The 27,255-nt window shown below is 37.7% G+C and overlaps 1 protein-coding gene across 4 annotated transcripts in view; it reads left to right on the top strand.

Annotated features, from left to right (window-relative positions):
* Positions 1-27,255, top strand: part of Dennd4c (DENN domain containing 4C) — a 103,550-nt gene that overhangs the window by 35,167 nt on the left and 41,128 nt on the right. For all 4 annotated transcript variants that reach the window (XM_057783804.1, XM_057783802.1, XM_057783803.1 and 1 more), the window contains exons 5-15: positions 1,115-1,284; positions 5,782-6,020; positions 8,300-8,366; positions 9,340-9,398; positions 10,963-11,107; positions 14,634-14,809; positions 17,509-17,609; positions 18,543-18,761; positions 23,535-23,680; positions 25,796-25,831; positions 25,923-26,053. In XM_057783804.1, the coding sequence (XP_057639787.1) occupies positions 1,115-1,284; positions 5,782-6,020; positions 8,300-8,366; positions 9,340-9,398; positions 10,963-11,107; positions 14,634-14,809; positions 17,509-17,609; positions 18,543-18,761; positions 23,535-23,680; positions 25,796-25,831; positions 25,923-26,053 (1,489 nt within the window). The remainder of the gene's footprint in view (positions 1-1,114; positions 1,285-5,781; positions 6,021-8,299; positions 8,367-9,339; positions 9,399-10,962; positions 11,108-14,633; positions 14,810-17,508; positions 17,610-18,542; positions 18,762-23,534; positions 23,681-25,795; positions 25,832-25,922; positions 26,054-27,255) is intronic.

Genomic DNA, 27,255 nt, shown 5'->3' with positions numbered 1-27,255 from the left:
CTTCATCCCACTGGTATGGTGGGATAAAATCTGGCAATACAGGTATGCTCCAGCTGTAAATAAAAGATACTGGAATGCTTCTTTGTGAAGAGAAGCAGTGCCAATTACTTTTTGCTTATGCAGTTTTCGAATTCAAATTTTATTTTAGGGAAATTAGGCAAATCCATATCTGAAAACTCTTTGATTGCCCTCATAAAACCACTCATACTAATGAATTAAACCATTTACTTTATATAAAACAAAAGCAACAACTAATAAGAGATTCCGAATTATTTTAGAATATGACATTGCTGTAATATGTCCTTAATACAGAATACAAGTCTTTTCTTTTCTTTGGAAGGGAGAAGGAATTGACAAAAAGTGCTCAAACTTAAAACATTTGCAGAAAGATTGTTAAAGTATTTAAATCGAAATTTTAGATTCTTATTATAAGACACATATTTTAGAATGCAGCGCTTTGGAGACTGAACTTAATTAAATTCTTACTTTCAAGTTCTTAGCTTGGAAGTGGGCTGTATATTGGTGACATTACAGGCTAATTAATTGATGGTATACAGCTCCTTTGTTCTGAAGGGCTCCGTCAGGGCCCTCAGTGCTGCTACCTGCCCCTCCTTCCTGGGTCTCACATATTCTGTCTTGGGCTCACGTTGAGTGCCGTTTACACTGCAGCTTTCAGCACTGGTATAGGGGCTAGGATCACTTCTCTTGTCTTGCACTTTTAAATAACATTTATCCCTTCTCTGAATTTTTTTCTAAAGACTAACTGAAATAATTAGTAAATTTTCTTTCTAACTTTCTTACCATTCTTCACAAGGTGCTAAGGTGATGACATATGTAGGTTAAAAAAATGTGTTGATTGGTGATCAAGATTGGCTGACTTCAGTTTTTAGTAATATTCTTAATACATTTTCATGTTGTAATTAAATATAAGTTCAGGGATAACATATAGAGGATAGATTGGGGATCTTGGTTTCTGTTATTGTAAAACTAATTTTGAAATTTTACACATATTTCTAAGCAATTTGATATTATAATGTGCTACTAAGTATGTATCATGAATAATTTATATAAAAGTGATTTTTTTTTAAATGAAATGTTATCCTTTTTCTGAAAGGTTTGATTTTTCGATATCCAGAAGAAGATTATGAGTCTTTTCCGCTCTCAGAATCCGTGCCTCTCTTCTGCCTTCCTATGGGAGCCACTATTGAATGCTGGGATCCTCAAACCAAATACCCACTTCCTGTTTTCTCAACATTTGTCTTGACAGGTTCTTCAGCCGAAAAGGTATATTTTGTACCTTATTGATGAAGCCTGTTTTGTTCATATTTTAATGTTGTAAAGTGGTTACTTTATGTTTTATTTGAATGCTAGGATAATTTGGATAAAAGACATTTTCATTTATACTATAACACCCATCATAAGAAGTCAGGAGTAACCAGACCCAAAGTCTGTACAACTCAGTGAACTTCTGTACAGTTAGAATTGGCAGATTTTGGGTCTGGTTAATTTTAGTATGTGTTTTTTATTTACTTCCAAGTTTTTTAAAACAATAATGCATAAAAATTTTCAAAGTCAACATGATACTTGTGATTATATAATATGCTGATATTCCTGAATCTTATATATCAAAATAAAGTGTTTTGAGAGAGCTATCCCCAAGCACAGGTCTCAAAATAAGATTATGGTAATGATTTAAAGATACAGGTTTGGGAAGAGTCAGGGTTTCATAAAACAACTGGATGACAAGACATTGAAATGATTGAAGGAAAAAAAGCCATTATGAATTAAATAAGTAATTAAATATGTCCTCTTATCCCAGCACTTGGAAGGCTAGAGAGGCAAGCTGAGAGAGATCTGTGAGTTTGAGGCCAGCCTGGTCTACCTAGTGAGTTCCAGGATATCCAGAGCTACATAGAGAGATCTTATCTCAAAAGAAACAAAACAAATAGATAAAAAATTCAGAAGACTAGAAATTAGAAATATGATCTTTAAAATTAAAGTATATAAATAAATACAATTAAAATTCCGTGACTTTGTTTGTTTTCTTGGAGATAGGGACTCTCTATGTGACCCAGGCTGATCTCATTTACATGAATCTTCTTGCTTCAGCCTCTTGTGTTGAATTATAGGCATGTTCCACATGCCCAGCCTTCACGAATGGTTTCAACAACACACAAGTCAATACCCAAAGGAAGAATTAATGAAGGGAATGGTAGATTTTCTAAAATGTAGCACAGAAAAGGATAAAACATGAAATTTTAAAATATAGCAAATAGCTGAGCGTGGTGATGTGAACTTTTTAATTCCTGTACTTGGGAGGCAGGTGGATCTCTGGGTTTGAGGCCAGTCTGGTTCTAGTCCATCCAGTGAGACCCTATTTTAAATGGAGAAACAAACGAAAAACAGCAGATAAAAATATAACACATTTAGTAAATGAATTCCTAAAGGGCAGACTAGCAAAAATGGAAGGCCATGTTTTTAGTGCCCAGTACTTACTTGGGTGCTGGGGATCTGAGCTTGGTTCCTCATGCTGTGGGACAAGTGCTTGACTCACTGAGCCATCCCTCAGTTTCTATTCACCTTTGAAAGTAATGGCTTATGATGTCTATCTAGACAGAGATGTTGCCAAGTCATCTGGAAATAGGAATTGAGTTCTGGAAAACATAAAGATTGGTGTTCTGCTATTGAGATGATTATAGTTCAAACATTAGAGAATAAAATTTTCCCAATTGAATTAGACAAGAAGCTTTAGAAATGGCAGTATTTAAATGATGGTCAGAATTGGATCTTGTGTGGGAAAGAAAGAAGTTATCAGAATAAAGAGAAGTGTTTACTGTCAAACATACCAAAGGAATAAAGATTTTGAAGATAAAAGAAGATAGGATTGTCAGTTGTATTTTTGTTACACAGAGAAAAAAGGAATTAAAGCCCTGAAAGTATTTCAACTAGATAATTATTGGTAGTCTTTGTTGTTGTTGTTGTTTTGTTTTTTGTTAATGTTTTTGGAGACAAGGTTACTCTGTATAACAGCCTTAGCTGGTCCTGGAACTCACATTGTAGACTAGGCTGGTCTCAAGCTCACAGAGATCCGCCTGCTTCTGCCTCCTGAGTGTTGGGATTGAAGGCGTGCTCCACCATGCCCAGCTATTACCTGTAATCTTGATTTTAGAATTGCTGTAATGGATTGAGGTGAAAAATAGTTACCTAATGTGAGCAAGGCTTTTAGCTTGCTACAGGTGCTTCACTAGGAGGACGAGGAATAATAGCAGATAACTTAGGCCACATAGTGACCCATAACTTCAAATAACTGGAGAGAAAAGGACACTTGAGAGTTTAGATGTGAACCAGATGGGGATGACACACACCTTTAATCCCAGCACTCTGGAGGCAGAGGCAAGTAGATCTCTGTGAGTTTGAGGCCAGCCTGGTCTACAAAGCAAGTTCCAGGACAGCCAAGACTGTTCGTTTTACAATGAAACTCTGTCTCAAACAAAACAAAGCAAAATAAAACAAACACACAAAGCAAAGAAGAAAAAAGAGTTTAGATGTGAAAATCATCTATACCTCAGTGATGTAGAGTTTGCTGTGCACAGCCTTGAGTTGTATTCCCACCACCAGACAAACAATAACCACATAATAAACTCAGATTCAACCTCAGGCTTAAGGGCTGAAAATTCCTCTTAGAGGACTGACCAGACAGCTCAGCAGGTAAAGGCACTTGCTTCACGATCCTGGAGTCCTGACTTTGATCCCTGGGGCCCAGATAAAGGTAGATGGAGAGAGCCGACTCCACGGATGTGTCCTCTGATCTCCTGTGGTCATAGCATATGGAAAACTAGCATCTCAGGTTTGAAGCTAGCCAGGGCTCCATGAGACCATCTCAAACAAACAAACAAACACCCCCAACAATTTAAGAGAGTGTAAGATACAAATGACAAGAAGGGAAAATATATTTGTAAAAAGAAAATTTTTTTTTTATTTTTCCTAATGGGGGTTGACCTTGGACCTTTGTATGATAGGCAAAGTGTTCTGTTTAAATCTATTTATACTCCTAGCTCATAAGTGCTTATATATAGATCCTTCTCCAGTAGTGCTATTCCCTGATGACTAAGTATTCAAATCTTTGAGCCTATAGGGCCATTCTTATTCAAACCACCACACAGACTTAAGTAGACATTTCTCTAAAGACACATAAATGGCCAGTTAGCTTGTAAAAGATGCTCAGCTTCATGTAGTTTGGAGATACAAAGTTATGGTAAGGTAGCATTTCACATTTATTAAGTTGACTACTAAGTAACAGCAAAAATCAGAAAATCAGTATTATTAAGGATATAGAGAAAGCAGAACCCTTTAACCCTGCTTCTGTGGACAACAGATTGGCAGCTCCTTCAAAAGGAAAACAGAATTAATTATTTGATGAAGCAGTTTCATTCTGAGATCTGTACCCAGAGAACTGAGCTTACGGTCTCTCTTGAAAAGAACTTGGATGGCAGTATGCTTGTAGTATTACCAGACATCCCAGGTATCCACTGAAGAATGAGAGGAAAGTGGAATTTGGTGTATATACACTATAGAACATTACTCAGCTTTAAAAAAGATAAAATTCAAATACATCCTGTAACATGGATGAGCTTTGAAAACATGCTAAGTAAAATAAGCAAAACACAAAAAGAATAAATACTGATTCTACATGTAGTAGGTATCATTAGAATAGGCAACTTCATTGAGACAGAAAGTAGAATTAAAAACTACCCTATTTGAAGAGAAAAAAAAATCATGTGGGCCCAGTGCATAAAGTGCTTACCGTGCAGGCATGAGGACCTAAGTTTGACTCACTAGAACTCATGTAAAAGTCAGATAAGGTAGCATGTGTCAGTAACTCTATTGTCCACTGGCAAGATGAGTAGCAGAGACGTAGAGTCCCTGAAGCTCACAGGCCAGCTAGCTTGGCACATGGAGTGCAAAAAACAGAGACCCAGTCAAGTGGAAGGTGAGGGTTGATATGTGTGCACATGTACTTTCTCATGGATACACATACAAAAGAATGACAGATGGGATCAATGTTATGTTTCTGTATATTCCATGTTCGAAAAAATGTTCAAGCAAGTACAAGTTGAGTGAGGTTATTAGAGTACTCAACAGAGTAGGTAAAAAATACACTGGATAAAAGTGAGAACAAGTAAAAAAAAAATCGTTCCCCCTTTTTTAAATGCATGTGTGAGTGTAGGAACACGTGTGTTGCACATGTTTAAAGAGATCAGAGGACTGCTTTTAGGAGACAGTTCTCTCCTACTGTGGAATCTGTAATTTGGACTCGGATTGTCAGGCCTGCAAGGTTAAATGCTTTGCCTATTAAATCACCTCAGCTGCATGAAGTTGCCTTTTTTCTTTTCTTTTCTCTCCTTTTCTCTCCTTTTCTCTCTCTCTCTCTCTCTCTCTCTCTCTCTCTCTCTCTCTCTCTCTCTCTCTCTCTCCCTCTCTCCCTCCCAAGATCTCTCCCTCCCATTCCATTCTTTTATTTTATTATTATTTTTAAATAAATGCTTACATGTGTAATCACAATGTGTGTGGGGATCTAGATGGATTTGCATCAAAATCTGATTGAGTTTGAGGTGAGATATTTCATTTATCTGTTTGGTATGAACAGAAAATATTTGTTTAAAGAGAAAAAGAACATTGGGCATATAGATATCCTGGTAGAATGCTTGCTTAGGATGCTTGAGGTTTGGATTTTAATCTCCAGCATGAAATGTAAATCTCACAACAATTCTTTGACTGTAGGTCTATGGAGCTGCCATCCAGTTTTATGAGCCTTACCCTCGAGAACTTCTAACAGAGAAGCAACTTATGCAGCTGGGCCTGTTGACCCCTGTGGAGAGAAAAGTGGTCTCCAAACCCATCAATTCAAACAAGTGCATTTGTTTGCTTTCACACTGGCCTTTTTTTGATGCTTTTAAGAAATTTCTTATGTTTATCTACAAAGTTTCTGTGTCTGGACCACATCCTCTTCCCATTGAAAAGTATGTATAATGATGTGGTGTCATGTCTGTGGAAATAAGATACATAATGGTCATTTCACTGTCATCTAACTTAGCCGCAGAATTGAAAGGGAAGGAGAATCATAGTTACCATATTTTTACTTGTTCCCTCTCCACTGAGTCATTGATCGTGAACTTGAAATTGGAGTCTTGGTAAACATGGCCTTATGATTGTGGTGATAATTCAGATTAGACAATAACTTGTATAGATGTATGTGTTCTTCTTCCTATTCATTCTTCAGAAACCAAGTCAGTGAATGTATACACATACTTTGTGTAAGTGGCCAGTACAAGAATTAGGTATAATGAATATTCATCTGTAAACTAATATGAAAATTACAAAAGTAAATTAGCTGATGTTAACTGCTATGTGATTTTGGTTTTAGCACGAGGCAGAATGTTCCATATTTCTTTTTGTCATGGAAATGTTTTGTAATCAAGAAAAATAGATGTAGAGCCATGAATGAAGTCTTTGTGCTGTATTTTGTTTTTTTTTTTTTTCGGACAGAGTTCTTAGACTAGTAGCCTAGACTGACTGCAAACTCCTGAGCCTCTTAGTTTTTGAATAGGGACTTTATAGGTGTTTACAGCCTCCATCCTGTCATTTTAAACTTATTTATTGGGGCTGGAGGGATGGCTTGTCAGGTAAGAGCAGAAGACTTGGGTTCGATTTCCAGCATCCTCATGACAGCTAGCTCTAGATCCAGGATAGCCAGTACCATCTGACCTTCACATGTCGAGTACTAATACACACAACACAACACTCATACACAAAAAGTAAGTAAATCAAAGAAAATGAATAAATAAAAGCTTGCTGTTTGTGTTCATTTATGTATGTGTAAGAATCCATGCACACACATACCACCAAGGCACAGGATCAGAGGTCAGAGGATAACTTGTGGGAGTCAGTTCTCTCCTTCCACCATGTGTGCTCTGGGTGATCAAACTCAGGTTATTAGGCTTACTCAGTGAGCTATCTCTCTGGCCCCAAGCCTGTCATTTATAAACTGTTTTGATTTTTAGTGGGACATGGCTTTTGTTTGTTATTGTGTATAATACTCAACTTTAGTAACAAAACAAGAAGGGTAGAAGGGTCAAGAACTTTGTAAAGTCTTCACAGTATCAGCATTTGGTGTAAAATGTAGGGTTTTCACTTTATTCCCATAATGCAAGTTAGTGGTTTATAGTTTTACATTTAAGTTTCAGTTGTCAGATTAACTAAATTGAGGTAAAATTTAACTGATGACAAGTTAGTAAGTTTGTGGGCAATTGAGATTCTGTGATTTGTGCAATAGACTCAAGATCAATGATGCGATCATTGTTCTTCTGTTAAGGTAAATTCTACATTTTATCTCTCCCAAGAACATAAAACTCTGGAGAAACTTGAAAGACATTATTTCTAAGTAGAGAAACAGCATTTAGGTTGTTTGTCTATAGTTCTAGTAATAAATCTAGGTTTAAATTCCTTATTTATACTTCCTTATAATGTCACTGATAACCAAGGTTGTAAAAATTGTTTGTTTGTTCGTTTGTTTTTTCCTTTTTTTTTCCTTCTGAGGCAGGGTTCTTTGTGTAGCCCTGGCTGTCCTGGAACTAGCTCTCTAGACAGGACTGGCCTTGAACTCACAGATATCCATCTGCCTCTGCCTCCTGAGTACTTGGATGAAAGGTATGCACCATCACTGTCTGGCACAAATAGCTTTAAAAAAAAAGATTTATTTTTGTGTGTGTGCTTGTGTATACATGTGTGTACCACATGTGTGTGGTTGCTGTGGAGGCTAGACGCTGTACATTGAACCTCCTGGAGCTAGCTAGAATTCCAGGTGTTTGTGAGCCACCAGGTGGCTATGAACTGAACTTGGGCTCTTTGAGGAGTGTAGCCATTCTTAGCTGCTGAGCAATCTCTGTAGTTCCTAATTAGCTTGTTTACTTTATGAGAGCTGTTTTTATGTTACTGATTTCCTGATGAAAATAGTGGGCTTTGTTCTATTAGACATGGACTCACTCTGTAGTGCAAGCTGGCCTAGAACTCATCACTCTGTAGCCCAGGGTAGTTTTCAACTTGTAGTAATCCTTCTGCTTCAGCCTTTTAAATACCAGAATTACAAGAATGCACCACGCTTGGCAGATGTTTGTTTCTTTAGCTCAGTTTTAATAAATGCTTTTTCCATTGGGTTCTATATAGTAGAATGAAAGGCTTGTTAAAATCTATGATGCATTAAAGAAAGTAACTGTGGTATTCATCTCACCATCTTTTCTAGACACATCTCACATTTTATGCAAAACATCCCTTTTCCTTCACCACAAAGACCAAGAATCCTTGTACAGGTAACGAAAAAGAAGTCTTCTCATGTTAGTTTGTGCCAGGTTCTTTGAGTTTGAAATGAAGCAGTATGTCTGTATGAAATTCTGACTATCTCATTATTTAGTAGCTTTACTGAACATTTCTTTCCTAATTGGGTTTTAGATCCCAGGTGAATTACAACTGGATTATTACTTATCATTCATGGCATCATAAGTTACATGTTTTCATTGGTCCATGCATGGTCTTTGCATAGCTAAATTTAATAATGTAAACCTCAGAATTATGTTGTGGCCATGTTCTTAGTTTCAGAGTAACTGATGATATTTAGTATTTTAATATTTAAATGCTGAGTATTTGGGGGGACAATGAAAAGAGTTTAAACAATGCTTTCTGACTGTGCTGAACAACCTGCTTCTTCCCAGGCCTAGGTAGTGACAGGCCTTGTAGGTATATTGCTTATGACATTTACTGACTGCTTGACTACAGGAACGAGAGTAGGTTGTTATCAAAGTTGCTGAATATTTAGCTTTCTATTTATGTACTGTCTCTTTCTGAATCATAACAGTCTACAAACTGACACTGAGTAGCACTAGTTACTGAAGTGATCCATTTAATATTTCTTCTAATATTACATGTTAACATTCTATAACAGGATTAAGCCAGACACTGTTGGTCTTGAATGTATTCAGTTCAGCAAGTATTAATTTGTACTAAACAGTTACAGATGCTTAACTAGTCTGGTGAGTAAATAAATTTGAGGTTCCTATAAAAAATTATTCCAAATTTTTATGTACCTGCATTTAACCCACTAACTAGGTCAAAGTTCAGCAATTTAAGAGCTAATACAAATATTTCTGAGTAGTTGTAGCTATCATTTATATCTCAGTGTGATTAAAATTATATACCTTTCTGCATATTAATTTTCAGTCTTACCCTTATCTAAATATTGAGACTAAAAAATTGGTTTGACTAATTTCTGCTTTTGTTTCTTTTAAGCTATCAGTCCACGACGCGTTAATATTATCACAACCAGTTTCCACACCTTTACCATTAAGGTAATGATGCTTTGCTTATTTGCTTGCTTTGTTTGCTTGTTGTTTGTTTGTTTTGGATAGAACCTAAGACCTTATGTATGTTGGACCTTACAAGCCACACCCTCATTTGATAGTATATTTTTTAAGATTTTATTTATTTATTATGTATACGTGTTCTACCTGCATGTGTGCCAGGACACCAGATCTTGTTATAGGTGGTTGTGAACCACTATGTGGTTGCTGGGAATTGAACTCAAGACCTCTGGAAGAACAACCAGTGCTCTTAATCTATGAGCCATCTCTCCAGCCCCATTGATAGTATTTTAAATGCTATATTTATTTGCTTAAAACAGAATACAGAATACTTTAAAATACTTCTCTGAGTCAGGCATGGTGGCATAAGCTTGTAATCCTAGCACCTTGGTGAGACCTGTCTTAAAATAAAAAGCTATGAGTACCTGTACAGCTTGGTGGTAGAGCACTTGCTTAGCTTACACAAGCCCTGAGTTCAGTCTCCAGTAAAGAAAAAACACAAAAGGGATAGAGTACTTTAGAGGCAGGATGACCAACTAGATAAGGATAGGGCATCCCTTAGTCTTGCCATCCTTGGTACCTGGGTGGGTGGTATAGCACTTGAGAGAATTTCAAGTGGTATAGCACTTGAGAGAATTCCAAGGCCCAGAAATGACTCAGTATGTGAAGCACTTGGCATGCAAGTGTGAGGATCTGAATTTTGGTCCACAGAACCCACATGGAAAGCATGCATGGGTGGTACATGCCTGTAATCCCAGCAGTGGCCAGACAGGAAGCAAAGATAAGTGGATTTTAGAAGCTTGCTGACCAGCCAGGTAGCCTACTTGGTGAAGTTCTAGGCCAAGGATAGACCCTTTTGCAGAGAAAAGATGGAAGGTACTGAGAACTAGCGCCTGAGGCTGTCTCCTGACCACTGCATGCATCCCTACATACTGCATGTGCCCAGGTGCATGTGCACACATTCTACAAAACCAAGAATTATTCTTCCTTCCCATGTGCAGTCAGTAATGTTCATGGTGAGCTGGTGCTATCTTCTATTCTATTTGCGTCTTTTCATCTGTGTCACTAATCCAGGGTACTATCTGGACTATTTCATTAGTAGCCTCTTAATTAATCCTTGCTCTTCTTCCTCCAGTTTCCTTTTCAATCTACCCTACAGCCAGTGCATCCACTTATGAATACAAGTATAAATGATTAGTCAGTCATTTCTCTTTAACCTAACCTCTTGTCATTTTTCCCATGCTCGCTTGTTTTGCAGTTCTTGGATATGGCATTAGCTTTTTCCTGAGTCTTTACATATGCTGTCGCCCAGCCCCATCACACCCTTGACTCTGTTCCTTTGAACTCAGCTCAAATGTCTGGGCTTCAGAAAATCTTTCTTAATATGTGTTCATTTGAATCGCACCATATACTACCTCATTTAGCTACATTTTATTTCTCATTGCTAAATTACAAATTGAAATTAACATTAGATTATTATGCTGTTTAGTAAGCAAATCTTGGTAATATTTTAGCAAAGTAGTTTGTAACCCTTTCTTTTTCTGTTTTCTAGTGGAGCCAACTTTAGTACCTTACTGATGAATTTGGGTCCTGAGAATTGTGCAACGTTGCTGCTGCTGGTTCTACTTGAGAGTAAGATTCTGCTGCATTCTCTTAGGCCAGCTGTCCTGACTGGGGTAGCTGAAGCTGTTGTTGCTGTGAGTATAAACTTTTTCTTTTAGAACAAAATTGCTACTAGAGGATTTGTATTCTTTAAAGAAAGCAGCTTTTAAATTCCAGCCCAGTCAGTTTAATATGAATATAATTTGTATGTATGAAGAAAACAAAAGTGACTTTTGTTTGAGGGAAAAAAAAGTCAATTTCTAATTTTTCGTATTTTAGTGTTCTCCACAGAGTAAATATTTATTATATAACATTAAAACATATAAGTGGAGTCTGGTGCTACCTACCTCTAGTCCCATGCTTCCTGGGGAAACACAAATAAAGGTCTTGTCGTTCTAGGAGGGAACCAAGAAGAGACTAAAGTAACGAACCTACCAGAGTCCAACTTGGAAAGCTAGTCAGGTTATTGGGACTACTCAGAGGAGTGTGGGTGAGAGGTTACTCACAGAAGCAGAGAAAGTTCAAATGCAGCTGCATTGTGGAAATCCCGTAGCCTAAATGACCACTCATGAATCAGGCTGGAATCCTAGCCATCTTCAGGACTGGCAGGCACTGCAGAAGGTTAGAATCTCTTCAGTTTACAGGGCTAGTGCAGTTGTTTACTGTTCCTGTGACCTAGGAGAGGGAGAGTTCTTGTGAGGCTGAGTCAGGTTTCCCAGGCCTGTTAATCTTTTGACTCTGCTTTCTCAAGGGGGATTGTTTCAATTCAAAGAAAGTTGCTATACAATATTATGGCACTTGGGAGGCTGAGACAGAAATACTTATATATCAAAACCTTGCCTCAAATAAAGAATAAAGCAGAACACCAAAGAAACTCTAGTTGATTTTGCTTTAAATTTTGCAAATTTATTACATGGTTAATTTCTTATTTTAACTGTTAACTGTTTTCTCTAGTTATACATATGGCTTTATTTTGAATAGGATAATATAAAACACTAAGCTCTTGGGTACATCACAAATAAAGTTAAGTTCTACTTAAAACACTGTCATGAAGTCAGCTTTCTTACTGCATTTAGAAATCAGATTGTGCTGAATTTTTTGTTGCTGTGTGTGTGCATTCATGAATACCAGATTTACTGTGTAGTTGCTGGGGTCTGAACTACAAAACGCATGATTATACAAGTGCTCTAACTGCTGAGCTGTCTTTCTAGCTCTTGTTTATTTTATTGTACTATTTTAAATTTTGTGGTGTATGTGTGTGTGTGTCCGCAGATATGAGTGTGGGTGCCTGGGGAGGCCAGAAGAGGGCATTGGATCCCCTGGAGCTGGAGTTACAGGTGTTGTAAGCCATTACATATGGGTGCTTGAAACCAAACTCAGGTTGTCTGCAAGAAGATACTCACTCTTAAATGCCAAGCCTTCCCTCCCACTGGTCTTGCTTTTTTTAAAAGACAGGCTCACACTTAGCTGAAGTTGACCTGGAACTTACCAGGTTGATGGCTTTACTTTAGCAGTTTTCCTGCCTCAGCCTCCTGTGTTGGAATTAGAGGTGGGAGCTGCCATGCCCAGCCACCCTGCTTTCTTGCTTTATTCTGGAACACTTAGGTTTGTGTTTCAAGTAGCTGTCTTTTTCACAATGAGGCTCGCGTTGTCTGTACTAGTATAACCTGCTCTGAACTCTTAACCACGTTCATGAGGGTCCTTTTCTTTTTCCATAGTATTACTCACTTTCTACTAGAGTAAATATTGAATTAATTATATCTTCTCTTTATTTTCTACCTCTTTCTGTCAGAGTAGGTATCAACAGACTGGGCAAATCTGACCTGCCAGTTCATGTCTACCAGGAGTTGTGCGAATAATAAAGTTTTATTGAAACATAGGCTACCTATTGATTTACGACCCGTTACTGTTTTCTTGTACAATAGCAGAGTTAAGTAGTTGTTACAAAGGTTGTGATGCCTAAATTACTCTGCATTTTATAGAAAAAAGTAGACTAATATTCAGACTGAAGCTAGGGTCTGTTTTCTTGATACTGTGGTCTCATTGTCTAAGAGTGCTTGGCATCTAATAAATACTCATGTGTCTGTTAAGTGTATGATTCTTGAGTACAGAAACCCCAGTCTTGAATAATAATCGGTAATGTCTGGCAGGGGTGGCGGTATAGTATTTTTTTGGGATGGGTGAAGGTGAAAATTGAACCAGGCACAGAATGATGAGTCTTACCTTGGAGCAGATCTCATCATGTTGCAGTGTTACCGAGCATCCAGGTGGCAGAGGCAGGAAGACTAGAAATTCATGGTCATTCTCCACAGCATAGTGAGTTTGAAGTCAGCAAACTGTGCAGTGCTCTGTCCCATAGAAAAGTATGTTTTTAAGTGAGTCTCTGTAGTCCCTGCAGTACAGTTTGTTGTTTTATGTGTTTGTGTCTATGTGTATATGGACTAGTACTCATGAAGGCCAGAGGAGGGTGTCAGATCCCCTGGAGCTGGAGCCTCTCAGTATAGGTTCTAGGAACTGAACCCAGGTGTTCTGCAAGAGCAGCAGATGCTCTTAGACATCGAGCCATCTCTCCAGACCCTGAGCCCATTCTTTCAACCTATCAGAAGCTGTTCTTAAAAACAGAAACAAATGAATTGGAGTAGGTGTTTAAAAAAAAAAAAAAAAAAAAAAAACAGAAACAAAACAAACAAAATCCCAACATACACATACACCAATTAAGGTAGCAGTTTGTAAATTAAAACTCCTATTAATTTTTTGTGTGTGCATATGTTTGTGTTCATGTGTTTATGAGGATGAGGGTGTGTGTATGTATGGAGATCAGAGACTTGGTAAATTCCACATTACACTTTTTTTTTTTTTTTTTTTTTTTTGAGATTGATTTTTCTCACTGGCTATCCTGGATGGATAGCTAGTGATACAGATCTGCCTGTATCTGCTCTGGAATTACATGAGTTCAATATGCCTGGCTCTTTATTTGTTTGAGATTCTCAGAATGTTTTATATCTTCTTTATTTTAAAGAGGTCAAGCTTCACTGAAGTTGAATTATTTTAAATGTTTATTTGAAGTGTAGAAAATGTTTTGTTAGATCTTGAAGTGATTCTCAAGAGATTTCTTAATTTTTAATTATTTGTTATACTTAAAATTTTAGTGTGGTGCTTGAACTCGAACCCAAGGATGCTAAGTATGCTAAGCAAACACTCTACCGCCAAGCTTAAGCCTAGCCCCACATTAGTTTGTCTCTCCCAGACTCTACCCATCTTCTTGTGCGCTGAGTTTAATTTTGGTCAGAGCTCATTAGTGGGTAAAATGCCTAAGTTTATTGTATGATTTGGGAGGCAGTTTCATCTCTTTGCTTCGGTTCTCCATAAAATATGCGTGTGGGATTTGTCTAGATATCAGAAGAATTAACTTGCAGAGAGCTGTTAGGATTTTAAGTGTGCCGTGATCATTATTATTCTTGAATTTTAATCCAGTAGTATTTGTAGCCACTTTATTTTGGAATGAGATTTAAAATTAAAACATATTTATTACTTTTCAGCGGTCCCTTTTAATAATAGTTAATTGTGTAATTGTCATTGCAAATTTGAATTTGGTTAATTTTTAAAAAACTTTTCCCCTAGATGATCTTTCCATTTCAATGGCAGTGCCCATATATTCCCCTTTGTCCTCTTTCACTGGCTGGAGTGCTTAGTGCACCTTTACCATTTATAGTTGGAGTGGACTCAAGGTACTTTGATCTTCATGACCCACCACAAGATGTTGTTTGCATTGACTTGGATACGAATATGATATATGTGTAAGTGATCCATCTTTATTATCTCACATGTGTAGTTTCCACCATATATAATTAGAGCTATTTAGAAACATCTAGAAATAAGATGTATTAGCAGGAAATGGTATAGATAAAAAAAATTGGGGGTTGGGGATGTAGCTTGGTTGATAGAGGGCTTGCTTAGCATTCTTGAAGCCCTGTTTTCCCTCTCTAGTACTGAATACATGCTACAGTGGCATATCCCTGTAATCTCTGCACTTGAGTGGCAGAGGTAGCAGGATCAGAAATTCATGGACCCTCTACTGTATGGTCTGTTTGGAGCCAGCCTATGCTATTTGAGACCCTTTCTCTCCAGGCCGTTGTGGTCACTGCAGTGCATCTGTTTGAGAAGATACCTGCATGTGAACTGGAAGAATAGTTGTATGAAAGGAAGGAAGAAAACATTTGCTTAGAAAATAATACTAAAGCTAAGTACGGTAGCTTATGCTTATAAACTCACTTGGGAGATTAAAGAGAAAGATCACCGGGAATTGGAGATCCTGGGCTACATAATGAGATCCAGATCAGCCTTAGCTACAGAGTGAGACATTGCCTCAAATAACCCCACAAAAATTTAAGTTAAAATATGCTGAAATGGATACACTACTGTATTTTAAAATTGTATAGCTATGGTGGCTCATTATTGTGTATATCTAGATTTATAGACAACTTGGAAGTAGTGAATCACTTCATGAATTTACACTTCCCTCCCTCATTTCCTACTCTTCTTCCCTCCTTTCCTGGGAACTGAACCCAGGGTCTGGTGTGAGTTAGGCCTGATCTCTACCACTCGGTCTCATAAGTAGCTCTAAAATTTTGTTTGTATAAGTATCACATATCCCAGACTGGCCCTTGAATTTGAGCTAGCTGTGGTAGCCAAGGGTGCTCTTGAACTGATCTTTGTGCCTTCCTCAAGTGCCATACATTCAACCCAACAGACTTTCTTTCTCTCTCTCTCTCTTGGTTTTTCAAGACAGGGTTTCTTTGTGTAGCTTTGGAGCCTGCTGGAACTCACTCTCTAGACCAGGCTGGCCTCAAACTCATAGAGATCTGCCCGTTTCTGTCTCTCGAGTGCTGGAATTAAAGGTATGCGCCACCACCACCCAGTGCTTCATATCACTTATGACTATAAAAATACAAGTTTTATAGTTGATGGTCCCTTGGATTAGACAGAATATAGAATGTGAACATGTGGCAATTTCTGTAGATTAGGTATATTATCATTGTAATTTTAGAAGAAATTTGAGTAACAGACTTTCAAAATGACTTTTTCCAAAGTCAGATAGATAGTAAATGTTAGAACCAGGTTACAAACTGGTAATAGTAATCCAAATAGGCATGACAGTGTGGATTTGGGGATTTAAAAGGTAGCGTTATAGGTACTATGTGATTGCATCAAGTAAAAATACTTGATCAGTTAAATGTGACAAATGTGACATGCCGTTAGTTTTAAACACATGACAATTTCGTAGTTGATTTGACATTTTATCTACTTATTTATAAGAAAGATCTTGCACAGGTTGGCAGTGGCACATGCCTTTAAACTCAGCACTCAGGAGGCAAAGGCGGGCAGATCTCTGTGAGTTTGAGGCCAGCCTGGTCTACAAAACAACTTCCAGGATGGCCAGGATTGTTAACACAGAGAAACCGTGTCTCAAAAAACAAAACAAAAAAAAAGGAAGCCCTTCCTTTGTCCCTGACCGGCTTGGAACTTGCTGTAGAGCAGGCTATCCATACTAAACTGGGGCGATTCTCCTTGCTTTGTTCCCTGCTGCCATCATACTCAGCTAAAGTAGGTGTCTTCTAGCAGTCCCTGGAGCATGGGATTGCTACAGTGCCTTCAGTCAATTATCTTTGCAGGGAGGACACGATATTTGCCTCTGTGCTGGTGGTATTACCACCCAGGGAGTATTAGAAGTTAATTTCTACTTGGAGATTCTTGGACCATGCTGGTAATACTTGGTTGGACTTGTAATAATTGAAGGGGAAACACCTTCTTCCCACAGAGATCTAAGCTCAGCCAACACTAGTGAGTCTTACTTTTCACACCCTACTTGGTTGTGATCAAAACAGAGGCCTTTAAAACCCAATGCTGTCTTAGAGGTCAGGTGAAGCTTTGGTGTGTCTGTAGGTTTCCAGTCACTGAAGACTAAGCTATAGTGTTAAAAGAAAGCCTGGCACACACATGCTGAGTTGTAGAAGAGCATTTCCCAAAGCCATTGTCTCTGCTGTATTTTATGTTTCCGAAGTAAAAAATTTTGGAAATTTTAGCTTTTATTTAGCTTCCATCTGCATCTTTATTTTTTAAAATGCTTTTATGGTCATAGACTATGTTAAATAATGTGTTTGATTTCTTCTTACACCTCTGTGAGGAATACGACGAACTAAGTGTACTTTACTTCTTAGTTAAATTCCAGCTCTTGGTTTGGGCATATAGTATTTTAGAGTTCTGTGAGTAGGCTAATGTCTCAAGTCAGTTAATTCAACCCTTAAAATATAATATTTAAACATACCTTTGGAAGTCAGATTTCAAGTCAGTGTTGTACTGTTTACTGTGGTGGTGAAGGCTGTTGGAGGCTTAGATGGAGGCAGCCATCTTCAGTGCCCCTTTTAACTTTGACATAGAATTTTGTTTAGTACAAATGAATTATAAATAACAGATTTTTAAAATTCTGGTTTAATAGATCTGATGAAAAGAAGAACATAAACTGGAAACAGCTTCCCAAAAAGCCATGTAAGAGTCTGCTTGGGACCTTGAAGAGGCTGTATCCCCAGCTCTGCTCAGGTGGGTACGACGAGGGAGTAGGACACTGGCTGCAAACACAGATGTCTCTCTTTCTTCCTTACGTTTAGTATCTTATTTCTAATAGTGTTTCTGTGTGCACGCATGTGTGTGAGATGTGCATGCCCAGGTGGGTACCCGGAATAGGGTGTCAGATTCCTTTGATATGTAAGCTTCCCAGCATGGGTGGTTGGTTCCACGAAGAACAGTGTGCATTCTTAACCACTGACCCATCCATCTCTCTAGTCCCTTTTCACTGTTTTGAGACAGCTCTTTGCGACCTAGCCCAAGTTGGCCTGGAACTTGTGATCTTGTGATTCTTTTGTTTTTAACCTCTCCCCTACAGTATTTTAAATGGGAGACTAAGATTATATTAAGATAATTGTTAATTTAAATATTGCGTGCTGCTTAATTAGTTATTACATAACAGATAATGTTTAGTTGGTTTTTTTTTTTTTTTTTCTAAGCATTTTCTCTGTACCCTGCCCTCCTTGCTACCCTCGGTTCTGAGAGCTAAAAGTGACTTCAAACTCCCAATCCTTTTGTCTCTATCTCTCAAATGTTAGAGTTGCAGATGAGGTACAGGGTCAGTTTGTGGAGTTCTGGGGAATGAACCCAGGGCTAGGTAAGCACTCTACTGTCTGAGCTATATCCCTAGCCTAGTTGTTTGTTTAGGGTTTTTTGAGACTGAATCTCATGTTTATATGGGCTGGTTCCAGCTTGTGTAGTTGAGTTACCCCAGCACTTAGGGATGATGTTGAGTGTGAAGCCAGATACATAGCTACGTAGCTAAAATACAGAAAGACTATCTCGAAGAAGAAAAGAAAAAAGAAAGAAAAAGGAAGTTTGGGCCTTATTTTGACTATTATCATTCAATCATTATACAAATAGATATCATATATGAATGCCTTGTTTTGTTTCTACTTCTGTTGTCAGTTTACCGGAAGACTCAAGAAAGTTCAGCAATTGAGATGACTCCAATTGAAGCAGATTTCTCTTGGCAAAAAAAGATGACACAACTCGAGATGGAAATCCAAGAGACATTTTTGCGATTTATGGCATCTATTTTAAAAGGGTATAGGTCATATCTCAGACCAATCACAGAAGCTCCTTCAAATAAAGCCACAGCTGTGGATTCATTGTTTGATCGACAGGGTAAGTGTCAGATCACATTTGCCTTCACTGAAGTCAAAAGTATTTCAGACGAAGTACTACATCCTTAGAAATTAATATTCAACTGTAAGGAATTTCCATAATCTGTAACCTACCTCTGTTAGTAGAGAATTTTTTAAATTTACATTCATTGGTTTCCCTTAAAAATAACCTGAGGGTGTTTAATTTGAAGAGTCCAATGTGTTATGTGGATTCACAATCCCAAATAGTCCGTTATCTCAGGAAGACACATCTGGGACTTGTCTTTCTTTCTTCCCTCAGTTTTGCAATTTGCGCCGTTAAAAGACTCCTCAACAGTTATTGTACAGACTGAAGCACCAGTTTTTATTCATTTTGAAAACTGTAACTTTGTTCCTGGAGGAAACATATAATTTTCTTAGTGATTGTATTTTTTGTTTTGTTTTTGTTTTTTGAGACAGGGTTTCTCTGTGTGGCTCTGGCTGTCCTAGAACTCACTCTATGAAACAGGCTGGTTTCAAACTCAAAAGATCTGCCTGCCTCTGCCTCCTGAATGCTGTAATTAAAGGTGTGCACCACCATGCCAACCTGGAAGCATTCTTTCAAATGAGTAATTTGGAGGACTTCATTATAAAATGGAAAATAGCCGGGCGGTGGTGGCGCACGCCTTTAATCCCAGCACTTGGGAGGCAGAGGCAGGTGGATCTCTGTGAGTTCGAGACCAGCCTGGTCTACAGAGCTAGTTCCAGGACAGGTTCCAAAACCACAGAGAAACCCTGTCTCGAAAAACCCAAAAAAAAAAATAAATAAAATGGAAAATAACTGATATTTATTTATTTAATTCATATTTTTTTGAAGCTGTATCTCTATAGCTTTGGAGCCTGTCCTGGAACTCACTCTATAGACCAGGCTGGATTTGAACTCATAGAGATCCACCTACATCTGCCTCCCAAGTGCTGGAATTAAAGGGGTGCACCACTACTGCCCAGCTAGAGGCTGGTTTACAGTTTGGAAACTAGGCTGAGATCAAGGTTTCTTCTGAGGCCTCTCTTCTTGGCCTATAGATGGCTGTTTATTACCACTTTGTGTCTAAATTTCCTTCCATAGGACACCAATAGTATCAGAGCAAGGTCCGCCCAGTGACTCCATTTTAAACCTGTAATTGTTTTAAATGATTCTGTTTCCAAATATTGTCATATATGAAGTAATAGGAGTAAGACATTACCATATGAGCAGTTTTTTGTTTGTTTGTTTGTTTTTTAGGCCATCTCATAACAGTATGCTTGTATACCCCACCCCCAGAAAATTAAATGTTAAAAGAATAAAAGGAAGATCAAATTTAAGATTATATTCAGGCTGCTGGTAGCCTTAAGTAATAGAATATTGACTTCTATGGACAGTAGTGGGCCATTAACTAATACAGTCTCTCCAGTCCTTCTCTCCGAGAATGACCTTGATCTGAGGTTGTATATAAACAACACAGCATTTTTGTTCTAGGGAAAGCAGACATTAAACAACAAAACACTACAAATACTGATTACAGTGTTGATTACCGTGAGAGTGCTAACTTGGTTAGAGATCTTTTCCTGCAGACATAACAAGTGAAGAATCGTTCAGAATTGGATAGTGGCTTTAGCTTAACTTTTTATGCAAACAAAATCTATATGTTTATGGGTGTTCTGTGTCATGTGGGTGGGTTGAAGAAAGAGGTCACTACCAGATGAAATGTTTAGGCCTGTGTGTCAGCAGGAAGGTTCAGCTCTGATAGACTGAACATCAAGCAGCCATACATAGCATATTGATTGACTGTCACACAAAGTTGTTTTTTGGGTCAATTATTCCCTCATACCAAAGCCCCTAATATAATCTATATGTTTCTCTAAAGGAAGGCATAATGCCCTGCTACTTCAGTTCTTATTGTATATAGTTTGCAGTAGGCAATAATCCAAGAGCTTTAGGTGCACCAGGAACATGTTGTGACCAAAGTCATGCGAAGCCTCTGACACCCCTCAGAAAAACAGTTCTACAAATCACAGAAAATGATCACTGTTTTCCACAATTCTTCAGGTCCAAGTACTTCTAGAAAACAACTGTTCATTCTAATGTTTACCCCAGATATAGTGAAAACTACTTATTCTAATGTTTGTCCCAGATACAGCGACTCTGTTAGATTCATACAATACCTTCACATAGGTGTTACTTAAGTTCAATAATTTTGTCTGCCCCATCCATTCCCTTCCACTCCATTTCATTTAATGTGCAATGCAAACAGGCTATCATTTCTTCTATAACTGTTGGTACCTTTAGAATTTCCTAGATTTACGTGTATGAACTGCTATATCATTGTGTTGTTATTCAACATTTCCATCTCTTTTAATTGTATCAAGAGCTACTCTACCTAGTAGAAATACCATTTGAGCTACAATGTAGTTTTAAATTTCTAGTAGCCACAATGAAAGTATAACAACTAAGAAAAAGTAATTGTAACTACATTTCCTCCAGTCTGTCCAAAACAGTATCATTTCAACATATAATCAAATATTTTAAATTATTAGTGAAACAGCCTAACATTCTTTATTTCCATCTTGTCTTTGAAATGCAGTGTGTCTGTTATAATTGGCAGTGTAGTTCCATTAGTTGTATTTAAGGTGATGTGTTACTGTATTAGTTACTGGAACAAACATATGGACCTTGATTATTAAAGATTTAAAAATATGGCCTATTCTAATCTCTCCTTCCTCCTTCTCACCCTTCCCCCTTTCCCTCTATCTCTTTTTCCTTTCCCCCTTCCCTTCTCTTCCCTCTCTCCCCACTTCCCCCATAATTTACTTATATTTTATTTAATAATTTATTTGTTGATAAGTACCTCAAGAGGGTAGGGATGAATGAGTAATACAGCATGCCAAATGCCCTAAGGCATCAAAAAAAAGAAAGGCACAGGAAAAGCAACATTTTAAATATTGTTAGATTATGGAGGATTATTTAAAATAGTTAAAATTTCACTGTTTAAGAATAAATTGGTTGGGCTTGGTAGTGCTCACCTTTAATCCCAGCATTAAAGAGGTAGAGGAAAGCAAATCTGTCAGTTCAAGGGCAGCCAGTGCTGCATAGTGAGACCCTGTCTCAAAAACAGAGATATTTAGCAGTTAAGAGAGCAAACTGCTTTTTTTTTTTTTTTTTTTTTTTTTTTGGTTTTTCAAGACAGGGTTTCTCTGTGGTTTTGGAGCCTGTCCTGGAACTAGCTCTTGTAGACCAGGCTGGTCTCGAACTCACAGAGATCCGCCTGCCTCTGCCTCCCGAGTGCTGGGATTAAAGGCGTGCGCCACCACCGCCCGGCGGAACAAACTGCTTTTATAGAAAAGCTTTGAGTTTGGTTTCCAGCACCCATGTTAGAGAATTCCAGTTCCGGGAAATACAGCACCTTCTTATGGACTCCTGGGATGCCTGCACAAATGGTGTACACACACACACACACTTCAAATAAATACATCTTAAAAACTTTTCAGAAAAATTGGTACATTGGTGATTTCAGTTTTCAGCCAATTTTCTCACCTTCTTTATTTGCCACCCTCACTAAAACCAAAACCAAACCAAAGACTCGTAGTAAGTAGTAATTTAATTTTTTAAAAAGTAAACCTAACAGATATCTGTGAGCTGAGTGTTGTGGAAATTAGAGATTTAGTAATAATATTGAAAACCAGGAAGGAAAGTTTGATGAGTATAATGACTGTGAAGAAATAGAAAATTGAAATAAAAAATGGGATCACTGAGAACCGTGGTATGTAGAGCCCTGAATATTTTGTGGTTTGTGCGTATTAGTTACCTTTTCATCACTGAGACCACAGCCTCGGGAAAAGCAGCATAGGGCCTCTGCTAAGGCAGATCTGCAGCAGAGGAACACAGCTGAGGAAAACGACGCTCTTGACAGTCAGAGCACTGGGAGAGGGAGGTGGGAAAGGGCCCGTGGGCAAGATCTTTCCAGAACTGCCTCAGTCACCTGCTTCCTCCCATGGGCCTACCTGCTGACATACTGTTTACTGTAAACTAACTACATGGGCTAACCCATTGGGGAATGGTCTGGTCACCTCTCAGTGATGCCACCAGCTGTGGACTAGGCCTCAAGACATGAGATTATTACATATGAGACTTGGTGTCCAGACCACAATAGTGATGATGAATGAGGATGTTAGGAATAAAGAGACTTTGATAAGACCCCCTGATCTTTAGTCATTGAACGAAGGAGAGGCCCCTGACTTCATTAAAACAGTGGGCTACTAGCCAGTGGTTGGACTGTAACTGCACAGAAATTTTCATCACATGCAGGAATGATGGTCTGATAGCAGAGGAAGACAACTGACCCTTTAAATGTCTATTAACCCTTGGTTTAAAGGTTGCAGAGTCTCAGAGAGGAATTTTTGTTTGTTTGTTTGTTTTGTTTTAAAGATAAGGTTTCTCTCTGGAGATCTGATTGTCTAGTAACTTGCTCTGTAGACCTGAACTCAGAATTCAGAGATCCACCTGCCTTTTGCTTCAGGAGTGATGGGGTTCAAAGGCGTGCCCCACCACACTGCATCTGAGAATGAGGACATGGGACTCAGGTTCCTTAGAAGATTCATAATTCAGTGAGATTAGTATTAGTGGTCTTCATAGTTGGATCAGGCAGGAAGAGCTTTACATGATTATTAGAAATTTCCATAAACATGTTTGTGTATATAGGGAATATAATATAGATGAGTATAAAGTAGTATTTGATATATTGATTCCTCTTTAAAATTTGTTACAATTCTGTTTTTTCAGGTTTTTTAAAAAGTCGGGATCGCGCCTATACAAAATTCTATACCCTTTTATCTAAAACTCAGATCTTTATTCGTTTCATTGAAGAATGCAGTTTTGTAAGTGATAAAGATACTGGATTAGCATTTTTTGATGATTGCATTGAGAAGGTAATTTTTTTGATATGCTAACTTTAAGAAAAACCACTTTGGTTTAACTTTATAATAATTGGGATTTTTAGCTCAAAGTAATCTGATGAAGACAGATGTATGTGTGTTATGTGTAACAGAACTTTTCTCTGTGGTGTCTACTTGCTACCATACTTGATCTACTTTTCTCTTTGAGCTTGTTCAGTGTTAAGAATGTATCCTCACCTTTCTAACTCTTTGAGCTTGTTCAGTGTTAAGAATGTATCTTCACCTTTCTAACTCTTGCTGGGTTTTTTTTTTTTGTTTATTATAGATGGATTTTTCTTTGGGCCACCAGCTCATGAAAAATGACAGAGACTTACTAATTATGAAAGCTTGGTCTATAGCTTAGGTTTGTTCCCTAGCTCTTATAACTTAAATTAGCCCATTTCTATTCATCTACACGTTGCCAAGTGACTCATGACTTTACCTCTCCTGAATGTCTGTTCACTCTGTGACTGGCTGGCAATTTCTCCTTCCCAAAGCTCTCTCTGTCCAGAAATCCTGCCTATACCTCATTCCTAGCTATTGTCCATTTAGCTTTTTATTAAATGGTGACACATCTTCACACAGTGTAAAGAGCAGTTCCACAACAGCTAAAACATTTAGTTTTAGCTAAATGAACAGGAAGCGATGGGTTTTATTAAAAAGCTATGGATTCATGCATAATGGTGCACTGTGCCTTCTTTACTGTCTTTCTGAACACTTGCTAATACCTGTAGAGCTTTCTGTTATTGTTCAAGGTTTCTTTTGAGCCAGTCCCTTGTGACTGGATTAGCTTTGAATTTACTGCATAACTAAGAATGACTTGAACTCCTTATCTTCCTGCCTCCACATTCCAAGTGATTTCACAGTTTTTCTAAATAGATTTTGGAGCTTATTTGTTTATACAAATCATATAAGATTTGAGATTGTATCCATAAATGGTTGAATATTATGTTTTAATTTTTATTGACCTTTAGTGACTCATACGCCTTAGAAACCATGTTTGCTAAGGTTTATTTGTGAAATAATCTATTAAAGTCAAGTATGATGACACATACCTGCAGTCCCGCTGCTAGAGGTTAAGGAAGGAAGATGGAAAGTTCAGAGCCAGCCTACACTACACTATACAGGAAGTTCTGTGTACTTAGTGTACAAGACCAGCTGTGGCTACACAGTAAGACCTGTCTCAAAGAGTGGAAGAGAGGAAGGAAACAAAGGAAAGAAAACTAATGAAAAGGAATAACCTGTTGTGTAAGCCACAAGACAAATATGCTTTAATCTAAGCATATGGGACGTAAAATACATTCTGAAATGTCTTTGTGTACCCCTGATATTGGAAAAAAAGGTTTATGTTTGTATGTGTCAGTTGTATGCACACGTGTGGTGGTACACATGTGCAGAGGCCAGAGAGGGATGTTGGGTGTCCTCCTATACCACTCCACCATGTTCCTTTGACATAGGGTCCCTCACTGAACCTGGTGCTGGGCTGGTGTCTCTGCTATCCTCCTCCCCCACTGCACTGGGGTAACAGGCATGTGTAGCTGCCCTGCTTCTTATGTGGGTGCTGGGATCCAAACTCAGGTCTTTGTGCTTGTCTAACCAGTGCTCTTAACCGTTGAATCCCTGCTTCAGCCCTGAGTTTCTTCTTTTTTTTTTTTCAGTCGAGTATTCCTAACAAGTAAACCATTTCTTCAGCCCTGAATAATAATAATAATAATAATAATAATTCTTCTTCTTCTTCTTCTTCTTCTTCTTCTTCTTCTTCTTCTTCTTCTTCTTCTTCTTCTTCTTCTTCTTCTACTACTACTACTACTACTACTACTACTACTACTACTACTACTACTGCTACTACTATCAGGATTAAACATTTTTAAAAACTATTGAATTCAGGGCTGGAGAGATGACTCAGAGGTTAAGAGCACTGGCTCCTCTTTCAGAGGATCTGGGTTCAATTCCCAGCACCCATATGGCAGCTCACAACTGTAACTCCAGTCACGGGGAATCTGACACCTTCATACCAATGCACATGAAATAAAGTTAAATAAATTATTTAAAAAAAACTATTGAACTCAGTAGAGGTTTTCACTAAGAATTTTTCTTTTCTTCTTTCAGTTGTTTCCAGATAAAGGTGTAGAGAAAACAGACAAGGTATGATTTTTTTTTCTTATATTGAAATGTCAAGTTTCAGAATTAGATATTGCTTATATGCACATTAATTGGAGAACATACTTATTTTCAGGTTGATTTGGATTCAGCAGAAGATACCAGATTGATAGAGCTAGATGATTCACAGAAAAGTGAACACACTGTATTTATAATGCCACCGGAGCCACCTCCTGATGATGGAAGTCACTTGTCACCTCAATACAGGTAGCATGAACTTTTTAAGAGCTACTTGGACATAGTTAGTTAATTTTAGTTTTTGCCATTACTAAGAGATGCACTTAGTAATGTGTGTAGGGAATTTCTATGTGGATTCTCTAACATTCTATGGAGTTGCCACCAGGCATTACAGCATAGGACGAGCGTCCTCTCGGAAGGGAAGTCAGAGGTTAATATCATTCACTTAAATGTTTCACCATATTTTAGTCTTTAGAGTTTCTGAAGAAAAAGTTTTGGTTTAGTTTGGGTTTTTTGTTTGTTTTTGAGATTCCTCTACTAACTTTAGTTTTAAACTTGTCAAATCTTTGAGGTAGTGAGATAAAGAAAACATGAAAGTAGAGGGCTAGGGGTCGTTCTGTGTTTAAGGAAAACCTAACAGATAGGATTTAGATGAGAGTCTCTTCAGAACTTACAATGAATTTGTTTTCATTTTATAATCATCATGGAACATAGTTTAATAAACTTAAATGAAATGAGAAATCTAACGTGGTTTTTGTAATAATCTTTGTTTTATTATTAACTTTAGATATGTGTGTATATTGTAAAGATGAATTCCTTTTCTTTGTAATTCAGGCCTTTAATGACAGGTCTGAACATTATTCTGTGCTATCAAATTTTTTCCTGCTTTATGATTTTAATGACATCATTGTATGCAGTTACTGTAATGAATTTACCTTGTTTCCTGTGGATTTGTTCATAGTTCTTTGTATCTTTGCAGACATGTTTTTTTTTTGTTTGAGGCTATATTTCTATAATAATTCTCTAAAGAAAAGTCAGGGACCTTTGTAAATAGACTGTAATCTCAATAGGGCTAAGTGAGACTGAGTTATACCTATAATTGAGTGTGTTAATCAAATGCTAGTTTGATTTGATGCCAAAAAAGAATTCATTTTTATTTTGACTTGTGTGGTTGAGGCTTTTAGTTCTGACACATAAGGCACAATCAAGTAGGGAAAGGTAATCTTTCCTAGAAGAAAATTTGCCAAAGTAAATCAAACAGTTTCCAAGGAGATTCAGTCATACAAGAAAAAACAAAAAACAAAAAAACCCCAAAACCACTTAGCATTTTTAGCATTCAGAAAACCGCACACCATAGTGTTGAACAGAAGCATTTTAACTTACCCACTGGAGGCTGAGCTGCACTGCTGGAGTATTTGTTAGTGTACCCATTTTGATGACAGCTGGTAGTG

The sequence above is a fragment of the Chionomys nivalis genome, chromosome 11, assembly GCF_950005125.1.
Source record: "Chionomys nivalis chromosome 11, mChiNiv1.1, whole genome shotgun sequence".
Lineage (NCBI taxonomy): Eukaryota > Metazoa > Chordata > Mammalia > Rodentia > Cricetidae > Chionomys > Chionomys nivalis.
This window is presented reverse-complemented; position numbering and strand designations above follow the sequence as displayed.